Below are 10,328 nucleotides of genomic sequence, written 5' to 3' on the forward strand. Positions count from 1 at the left end.
TAGAAACGCACACGCAGTCCATGTGTCCACCCTGCCCACTTGCCCACTTGTCTACCCCCCGACATTGGGCAGCACAGGTGGCTCTGCTGGCTCTGCTGGCTCTGCTGGCTTGGTCCTCAGGAGAAATCGAAATCAATAGGGCCACCCAAGTGCCCTTAGCTGGTGGGCGGCTAAGCTGAAAGGGGCCGACTCCCCCGCCAAACTGCGACTCAGCCTCTTCAGAACCCACTAATAGCAAGCAAGCCAATTACGCCGTACCCGGGCTCCTGTTTCGCGTTGCCTGTGCCTGTATTGTTCCCCTACAGTAGCACTCAGTTGGGTTTTAGCAGAGCCAGGACTCGTGCGTACTGCGTACTCCGTACTGTGTCTTCTCAACACTGTTGTCTCATCTCTTTCCTTTTTCACTCTCAATCCTACGCTGTCTCTCACTCTCATTCGCCTTTTGCCTTACCACCTGCTCTCCCTCTCCCTCTCCCTCTCCCTCTCACACAATCTCTCTCACTCACATCATCATACATCATCGTCATCCCCCATCCCAGTTTCTTCTCATCCTTGTCGATCCTTTTTTCTTGTCCTTTTTTCTCTCACCTGCAATTCTCTTCTTTATCCCTCCCCCTACCCACCTTTTTCTCTTCCCCTCCCCCTTGATCCAAGCTTCTCTGGCGTTCTTTCGTCAACGGTCGTTCCCCTTACCACCCACGTCTCACGTCTCGAGTTGTCTTGGCCCAGGGTCACCCTGCAATCCTCGATTCCTCACACCTCATATTCCGTCCTCCGGCCCTCTTCTGGCCTAATTCATTCTCCGCCACGCGTCTAAAGCAGGTGTACCTGTTCAGTCACTCCTTTGCGGTGCGCTTGGCCTCCCGGACGACGTGTGTCGAACTTCATCGCGTCGACCCTTTCTACGCACGTGACCACCTTTTCAGTGGACACGCGACACCTTATTTGGGCTTTACACTTTTTGCAACTGCCGTCCAGAACGCATGAGTTAGACCTCTTCTTCGAACTCCGAACCTCGATTTCACCTGTTCTGTTTTAAGGAAACAACTCTCCAATGGCCTCGATACCTTTCAATGTCACCGAGGCCGCTGATGCGGCTCAACCCGATATGGGTGGCGCCCAGTTTGCTTCGCATACTTGGATGGAACCAGTTGTCCGTTCAATCCCCCCCTTTTTACCCGGTGCTTCGTCGCTAACTGGTACCAGATCGTCGTCAGTATCATGACTGCTTCGCTTTACTTTAATCGGAGACACAACTTTCGCATACTCCAATCTCGTAGAGGTCGCTCACCCGTACGCTCTCTGCTCCCCCACAACGACTCCCAGGGCTCCTCCCCTGATGGCTTCACCGACTCCGATTCCCTCACCGAATCGGACGTCTTCACCTCGACCAAGCATCCCCCCAAGAAGCGAAACTGCTGCGGCGTCATCATCCGGACTCCCAATTCGTCCAGATTCTCCGACAACTGGCACTCTCGAGTATTGGCCAAATTTCCCTTCCTGATCGAGATGTTCTACTGGGTGTTGAATCTGCTGTTCTATACCCTCACCAAGGCCGTGGCTCAAGTTCTGTTCTCCGCCGACGACGGTTTGTGGCAGCTGGCCCAAGATCATGGCGTCCTTGTTCTCGACATCGAGCATAAGTCCTGGCTGAGATTTCTGTTTCCGATCCGAGAGAACGACTTCCAGGCCTGGTTTTTGAACGGTCATTTGACCGCCATCACATTTTTAAACCGCATTTATTCGCTTGTTCATATCCCCGGTACTGTTGCGTATGTGTCTTCCCTTCCTCGTGTTGTGCCTCCCACTAAATGTCTCTCTCCAGCTTTCTCTCGTGGTATTACTACGCAGCCCCTACCCACTCGGCCTTCGCCACCGTGCGCCGGACGATGACTCTGGGTAACTTTGCCGCATTCACGATATTCACCTTCTTCCCCTGCATGCCGCCCCGTCTCTTGCCCAAGGAATTCGGCTTCCACGATACGGTCCGCCAAGCAAACGCCGAGTCGGTCTGGGTTGGTGGCAACTATGTCAATCAATTAGCTGCCATGCCTTCACTGCATTTCACCTACGCCTTTTGTGTCGGCAGCACCTTCCTCTACCACTCTGGTGTGTTCCGTCGCGCTCAGAGGAGTGAACCACGCAAACCATTTTACACCCAGATTTTGTTTCTTGTTGCCGGCATCTGCTATCCGTTGTTGGTCCTGACGGTGATTGTCGCCACCGCGAATCACTATTGGTTGGATGCCGTGGTCGCCATGTGTACGACTACTCTGAGCTTCTGTTGCAATAGAATTTGGATGTTCTTGTTGCCGGCTGAAGATATACTCTGTTGGGTTTTGAGGGTGGATAAACCGACGCCGACGACGGGAGATAGACTGAAGAGGAGAAATAACGAATATCAGGCTGTAAAAAATGAAGACGAGCCCTGAGAAGATTGGAAAGAACCCGCTTTTGGTTTTTGTTTTGGGAATCTCCAAGAAGAAAAAGCAGAGATCTGATTTTTCATGCGATGGTGTAACAACCAGAACATTTGGGTTATTTACTGTTGAATATGGAGGGAAGTAAGAGAAAAGTCGAAATCTCGCGGAAGCGGAGGGAAAGAAGAGAGAACTTGGGCTGAGTACGACGCCGGAGAGATCTGCACGGAGCGGCTGTTGATACGCTGGTCTGTGGAAGCGAGCGTCCTTCAAGCCATGCCACCACTCCGCCGTGACCATTCAGCATGTAGCCACAACTCCAAAGCTCCTATCCTCCAGTCTGTCCAGCTGAGTGAGCACCCGCGAAAGCCGACAGCCATTCTCCAGCGATGAATGGACGTGAACAGTCTCCATATCGGGCAATGCGATGGGAGGGATCTATGAAAACTGGGGATTTGGGGCGTGCATCAAAGGTTACAGCTCCGTGCCGTCGAGATACTCTTCGTTCAAAACATGTTGTTATGGGATTGCCGCGTCTCTCCTCCATGTTCTTCCACGGGCTGGAAGCATCTATTCAGGATGGGGGCATATAACGGCGTTAAAAGGGTGGTGGGCGAAGCACCGAGTCTTTGCCTCCAGCAGTCTGCATATATTGGACATTGGAATATATCAAGGTTACTACGGTGCACAGATTATGTTGTTGCTTTCGCCTTGTGCCTCATTCAGTCAAACAACAAGTCATCGTCCAAGGCACCCATGTCTCCGGCTAGATCGACACGTACACACACAGAGACACACACATATGCTAGGCTCTGCAGCGTCGTCCAACACCCAAGTGCCACTGAATGACTGAACAACTGATTGACCGACTATCCCTTCACGACAGTGCTAGAAGGGGCAGCCGGCCTGGCTGGACTGATCCGCTCGCCACCATCAGCGTCAGCGTCAACGTCAATGTTTCACTGACGGCAAGCGAGTACGCTCAGTGAATCAATGCGTGGTGAGTCTTTCGGGGCCTACCGTATTTGGCTAGGGCCATATGCTTGCTTGCTTGCTGCGGTGGACGTACTCTCTCTGTCCTCGGTCCGGTGTATTCCTTGGAGGATTGGCTGATTTTACAATCTTGATCTTGTGACTGCTTGACCTCTGGAGACCGGGTCCGGATGGAGGCAGAGTCAGCCATGGAAGTGAAAAGGCAATGAAGGCCTGCTTCTCCATGCAGAGAGCTAGTATACATTTCCGCTTCCCATCTCCCTCCCTCCAACTCGAGGCATGCCCCTACTCCATTGCATTGGGTTGTACTGGATGCTGGGTCCCATCCCTTTCCTTTCTTCCCCTTTTTCCGACTCGAGACTGGACTGGTCCTGCCAAACCTCTCTCCCACTCCCTGTGCCGGAGCTGAGCTGGAACTGCAGTTGATTAATCGTTGCTTTTTTCTTTTCTGGTCTCTCCTTGGCTCTGGCCAGACCTAAGTAGACCGGTTTGTGGGAGGTGGAACAGCAAACAGACAACATGATTTTGTTGACAGTTCCAATCTGGGGTTTTCCTAGTTCTTTTTTTCTCTCAAAGGCCTCGTCTATTCTATATGCAGGAAGGAAGGGACACAGCGAGTGAGACAAGAGCAGAGAGCAGAGGATCGGCGAACGAGAGAGTGGGAGAAGGGAGAGAAGGGAGAGAAACACAGACAATGTTGGACAGATGTCTGGTCTGGTCTGGTCTGGTATGAGCTCCCTTACAAAACAACAGCCGCTGAAGCTGGGAGACCGTCTGTACGTGTGAGAGTCAACCTAGTTCACTACCTTTTGTTGCCCAAAACTCTACCTACCTACCTGCCTGAACAGCAACCATTTTCTCCGAAATCTGGGATGTAGGATCCCTGATCAGATGAGAGCAAAACTCGCTTTCCGCGCCCTCTGGTGTAGATGTAGCGAGGGCACCAGGTCCATTCAATCAACCCCTTCCCTCCCTCCCTCCCTTGGTGGACCCTATAGAGCAGAGCCCATGGCCTACGCCATTCACTCACTCACTCACTCACTCACTCACTCACTTGTTTCGTCAGTTCATGAAACACTTTGTCATGTGAAGGAAGGGATACAAAAACCCCATTTGTCAAAGCGAAGTAAAGCAGATGAAGTAGTGTGAAGTGAAGAACATACAATCCTATCCATACGTCACTCACCCAGCTCGTCGGTAGATCAAAAGATTGTAATTAGTGGTTTGATTTGGGCGCATCACGGCGTGCTTCAATACCTGGAGGACATATGAATGATAATAATAAAAGAATACATAGGTACCTATGTATTAAGGCTAGGCTAGGCTAGACAGGAATACTGTAAAGAAATCACTTGCCAGGTTAATACTGTATGTTTGTCGGTTCGTAAGTGACAAAATAGGTTTGGTTTCGGTCGGACGACACCTCCCTGGAGGAAGATACTGGTTTTACAATGTAGTATTATCATCGGCGCCATCTCATTTCCAACCATACATACATACGCGTCAAGAGCATCGGGGGTCGGGGGTCGGGGCTTGGCAATGTGAGGCTTGTTTGTATATTATGTAGTTCGTGTTGTATAGGACATGAGATCGGATCGGATCCCTGGCGTCGAAACACTGCCCTGTATGTTATTCCCCAAGCCCAAAGAAAGATCGGACTCAGAGCAGCCAGCCGGATTGGAGCATAGGCTGCTTGCTGGCTGCAGCACGCCTAGCCCATTGAGTAAGATAGACTGAACATATGTTCTTTATATAGCCATCCGTATCCCCCTTCTCGTACCGTGCGTGTGTGCTCTTTTAGCCCGGTGCTTTCTTATTGTTCCCCTTCTGACCCCAATGCGAATCGGCGACTGGCCTCTGCGCGAAGGCGGGCGATGTCTGTCGGCACGGGCGGCTGAGGCATTCTGGTCGTATGGCTCGCTGTTAGCTGCTCATCGGGAGGAGAAGTGATGGTGGTGGTAGCTGTGGATGGTCATGCGAGCGGTAACACTTGTGTGTCACCGTTCTGGGTCGTACCCTATCCTCCAGCATATCTTCCCCTCTTATTTCATCTTGTCTCTTGTCTCTCTCTCCCTCTCTCTTTTGTGTGGTCTCTCTCTCCTTCCCTTAGTCCTCCTCCTCTTCGTCAGCCTTTGCTGTCCATATCCTCCTCTTCGCTGACGCCGAGCCAGTTCTGTTCTTTCTTGGGTTTCTTGGGTGTCTTGGCTGGTGATACCCAAGACATACATGTTCGTTCAATGCACGTCAGCGGCGCCAGAAGCTGTCATTCCGGACAAAAAAAAACACGCAGCAGGAAACATCCTACCACAATCAGAACCTTGACCCTTTTCCCAAAAGGGATGCAAATGGCCAGAATCAACCCTTGCCGAAGAAACATTCCACGCTTCAGGCTGGCTGGGCGTGCTGCGACCATGAGGGTTACCTACCACCCGACCACCCTGAGCCGCAAAGTTTGACCGCTCGCTCTCCGGCGGCGAAGAGAGGGGACGGGAGTCACGGGCGCCAGGACGACGGGCTGCAGTTCATCATACAACGAACACACACACACACACACTCTCTCTCTCTGGAACATGGCTATCACCGGAGAGTAGCCCATGATTCACATTCCATTCCTGCTGCACCTGCTGTCTGTGTGTGCGAGTGTGTGTGTGTGTGTGTGTGTTGCTTCTGGCTGACATCTCAACGGACGGTTGATCGTTCACCATAAGGCTGAAGGCGAGGAGTGCGGAAATTGCTCGGACGCGAGGTCGTGTTGTGTGGCGATTGTCTCGTTCTCTTCTCTCTTGCCAAAACGAGCTACTACCCAGCTTACAAGCCCTATTAGCCGCCCTTGAGTATACAGTGCGGATACGGGAGGCGTCCCCCGGCGCGGGCGGCCTGACAATCAAAGTTATAACCAAAACCGGGCGCGCGAGAGGCAACTCTAGGTACAGGACGACCAACCATCGGATTCCGGAACAGGCATTGGCCTTCAGGAAGGATGTTTGATTACTGGTACGGTATGAGGAGTATCAAGTCGTTTAGTCTAGCCGGATCCACCACTGGGAAAAGAGGCTCTTGCTGGTTTGATACCTGTCCTTTTGTCCTTTCCGTCCTCAATACCTCGCCCCCAAGGCACTCGAGACCCATGCACGGACATCCACGAGCCCTTTGCTAAATTTGGCTTGGGGTGGCGGACAACGTTGGGCGTCATTCGTCGGTTGCCAACCACGAAACCCAGCCAGTGCCAGAAGAACAAAGCGGCCATGTGGGCAACTCGACGGCCGCCTCCCAACAGAACCCAGCTCCATCGAAGATCTTCTCGGATCGCAAGGGCCGTCCGTATTCCTCCTGGTACGCGGTCAGTCATGGGGCAGAAAAAGCATTCACCCCAGGGCCTCGTTGTCCGCCGGAAATGTCACACGTTTACTAACCCGACTCCGTCCTCCATCACCACCGGTTTCCCCTTCGCGCCAGCCACGAGCATGTCCATCAGCCGCTGCGGCTCCCGTCGAGTCAGGAGGTTACTCGGACGGAAGGCAACACGAGGCCTCTGCTGGGTGTCTGCGGCTAGGGAAAAAGTTTTCATGTCCTATCCACGGAACTTCTTTGTCCTCCCCAACAAAACTTGGCTCTAGGAGACGAAAGAAAGGCTCTGACTCGTCCATGTCTATCGCAAAAAGCGCCGAATCTTTTTGCCTTCCCCCCTTTCTTCGCAACAAGCTGCAGGACAAGACATCTAGACGTGCTGTGATTGTCAGGGCACCAGGTAAGACGGCGAAGCTGAAGGGACTCTCACCATGGACTCGCAATGCGCCCTTGGACCTAGGGTGCGAAGGAGCGAGGAGAAAAGAAGTTAACCGGAGTGGCAACTCGCTTCCTAGTAGCACCACATCCCGGTCCTCGTTTGGTAGACTGTCGCAGGAAGTGGCGTGCGGCTGATACAGGAATGGTTTTGCAGATGGCCAGGATCGTAGCCCTATAAGGCTGAACTGGCGGTGAAGCAGCCTGCCAGGTCGCCGCTTTTGTTGCTCGAGAGCTGCATCTTCCTAGGTAGTGTGCAATCTACTGGAGGAGCTTTGCCTGTCCGTTGCCGGTTGTTCCCTGTCGTTGTTCCCAGGAAGGGGCTTCCTGAGCCCGTCCGTGACCCAGCCAGGTACTGTAGCCACTGTTCAATAGATCATTTCTATCGTTGAGAAGGGTCTTCCTCCGTTGAAGTCCTGAGATATCCAGGCATGATGGCTACTGCTTATTAGTTTTCGAGAGTTCTTCTCCTCCAAGGTTACGGTCATCGTGCGTTCGACCGACGACGCACAGCCTTAGCCCAGCATCGTTTCCAATGCCGTGCCAGGAGATCGTTCCACAAGAACTTCTTCAGGACCCCCTCTAGGGTCTCCCACCGGGCCGTCTCTTCGGGGTATTTGTCCAATGTCTGATCCAACACCATACTCATAGCAGAGAGCAGTTCAGACTGCTCGAGCGCACCGGCAGCTGCCATAGCGACCCAAATGAGACACTCTCGGTGTCCTTTCTGGGCCTTCTCTTGCTGTGGCCGGGGCTTGCCATTACCGATGAGTGTGTCTTCAAGCTCCTGGAGCGTCTCATTGAACTCTTCACCAATCTTCCCATCTCCGAAGTGGAGGGTGAAGCAGGTCCCAATCACCCCGAAGCAGAGCTTGTGTTCGATCGAGGTGGTGGCCATAACCGACAAACACCTCAGATCTGCGATGGTATTCAGCAAGTTCCGTCCTCCTGGTGAGCTCGGCGGTGAGCTGGTCGGGGAGGCGCTACCGTCGCCCCTGGCTGTTTTAGATAGGTTCGCGAGAATATCGATCATCTGGATAGACATTTCCCCCGCCATGGCCATGTCGTTAAACGACGTCGACACCTTTGAGAGAGCCTCGCAAACTTTAATGTTGAACGGGAGAGAGGGATAAAGGGGTAGTTCGTTACGCATGGGTGATTCGATCGAAAGCTGGGCCATGCTGGTCGTCGCCTCGTTTCTATCTTTGACAAACTGCCACAGGGCATCGTAACTGGTCGACTTAGAGATTGCGCGTGCGGGAGGGAGCGTGGACAACTTACGCTTTCATGGCAGAAATGACAAAGTATTGCCATGGCGTGTCACCTTTGAGATCAGTCCGAATCTTGCGAATTTGTTGCATGGCTTTGATGTGATTCTCGGCACCTTCGTGGACGCCGAGCATGTACTGTCGAGACCGTTAGAAGTTGGTCTGCTTGGAGCCTCGTCTACTTACATCAATTGTCGTGAGTGCCGCAATAGTGCAGATGGTGGTGTCGTCTGCACACGTCGCTTCAGATGTCAGCCTCAACCGCAACGCAGCGAAGGCATTGGCACGGTGATGCGCAAGTGCGGTGTCCTTGGACCATGGAATGCCTTCCTGCAAAAGCCACGACGCTCGGCTGAGCGCTACCATGGCCTCGAACAGTACCGCATGGTTCAGGGCGTACGGAAACACCAGCGACTGGTACGGTTTGGGATGTCCTTCAAACGCAAGTGCTCGACCATGCTGTTCCGCCCAAACCTGTAAATCTGAAGTCAAGTTCAGCACAACTCCAAGGAAAAACCCAAGTCCCAAGGGGCATGCTCACAATACTTCACCATCCGCGGAACCACGCCTTCGTTGGGAATAGGAAACACATTGACCGGCTCAGAGTGGAAGATGTTGACAGAAAAGCGCGGTAGCCTCATGGCCTTCCTGATCGGAAACACTTCATCCTCGACGGGAGATTTTCGTTTTCGACGTCGGACCGAACTCGACTCTCCCTGATCGAAATCCCATGAAAAACGTTCAGACAGGGGCGTACTTGCCGGCACGAGAGCCGTAGATGAAGTCTTCAGCACCAATTCGGGGCGACGCGCTGGCTGACGATGATGGACCGCATGTTTCCTTGCGGCGGGCGTGCGCGGTCGTGGTTTATCACCGCCGGACGTCGATGGATTTTGCAACAGTAGTTGTTCTATTTTGATTGCCTTTGCCATGCCTTCGGTAACAACTGTGCGACCATTGTTGACTGGACGAGGATATCAAGCTCACGAACTTTGAGTGTGACTTTTAGAATGCTTCGGCTCCCGTGAGACAAGGCACAAGGCACAGGCAGCCTGGGCCTCTAAAGGGGAGCAGAGGCCCAAGTAAAGGGAGGTCAAAGTCGCTCGCAGCGGGGGCCACCAAAGCGCTTACAGTTTGTCAGCGGAATGCGAAGGTTGCCAGACCGGAAGGCCTTCAAGCTCAAGTTCGGACGAAGTTTCGAGGCACGAGTACGAGTAAAGCAGCGTGCGCAGCTGTTGCCTGATCGGGGTGCCAGCGGTTGGAAAAGTCTGTGGTACAGTAGGTATATCGTGTGGCGTTTGGGGGATGATGCTTGCCAATTGGGTGGGGATGCGACGGCATGGAATGTGGATATCCAGCAGAGTAAGATGGCTGCCAGTACAAACACGCAGCAGACATGCACGGCCTGTGCCCTCGTTTAGCAGCACTGATCAGTGGTCGGATAAGATTGGAGATGTCGTCGGTTCGCTTGTCACAGGATGAGAGTTGCCGGAGGTGGTGTACTTGGTTGCTCGCGCTCTGCCTGGTCGTCAGGGGGGCAAAACAAAGCTATCGAAGACAGTGCTGACATCCGCTTCTTCGGGACGCTCTAAAGGCGACTTGAAGTCAGCCAACGCGGGGCGTGCTGTGGGTTGGCGGTGGGCTGGGCTACTGCCCTGTCCGTTCGCCGGTTATGCTATGGGTGTGGTAGGCTGTACCGAGTACGTCTGTGACAGACCTTCGCATGGTAAAGTTTCAGGTCGTATTGTCCTGTCAGGGATTTGTGGATTTCGTGGAGTCAGGCTGGTGGGCTGGACTTCTTTTCATCCGTCTCTCGCCTCCCAGAACTCGGAATTCCTCATCCAGCAATGGGGAAGTCAAAGCT

The 10,328-nt window shown here is 53.1% G+C and overlaps 2 protein-coding genes across 2 annotated transcripts; one reads left to right on the forward strand and one right to left on the reverse strand.

Moving 5' to 3' along the window:
- Positions 1 to 1,054: 1,054 nt before the first annotated feature.
- AYL99_06196 (hypothetical protein) lies at positions 1,055 to 2,432 on the forward strand (the record flags this gene model as incomplete). Its single annotated transcript, XM_018837706.1, has 3 exons — positions 1,055 to 1,153; positions 1,207 to 1,772; positions 1,826 to 2,432. 3 exons carry the CDS (start codon positions 1,055 to 1,057, stop codon positions 2,430 to 2,432), a joined length of 1,272 nt encoding a protein of 423 aa, XP_018692266.1.
- A 5,248-nt stretch (positions 2,433 to 7,680) lies between these two features.
- On the reverse strand, positions 7,681 to 9,396 carry AYL99_06197 (hypothetical protein; the record flags this gene model as incomplete). The annotated part of the gene is made up of 4 exons (XM_018837707.1): positions 7,681 to 8,428; positions 8,478 to 8,602; positions 8,651 to 8,946; positions 9,006 to 9,396. The coding sequence occupies 4 exons, from the start codon at positions 9,394 to 9,396 to the stop codon at positions 7,681 to 7,683; spliced, it is 1,560 nt and encodes a 519-aa protein (XP_018692267.1).
- Between the last annotated feature and the right edge of the window lie 932 nt (positions 9,397 to 10,328).

The sequence above is a fragment of the Fonsecaea erecta genome (genome assembly GCF_001651985.1).
Source record: "Fonsecaea erecta strain CBS 125763 chromosome Unknown Scaff5, whole genome shotgun sequence".
Lineage (NCBI taxonomy): Eukaryota > Fungi > Ascomycota > Eurotiomycetes > Chaetothyriales > Herpotrichiellaceae > Fonsecaea > Fonsecaea erecta.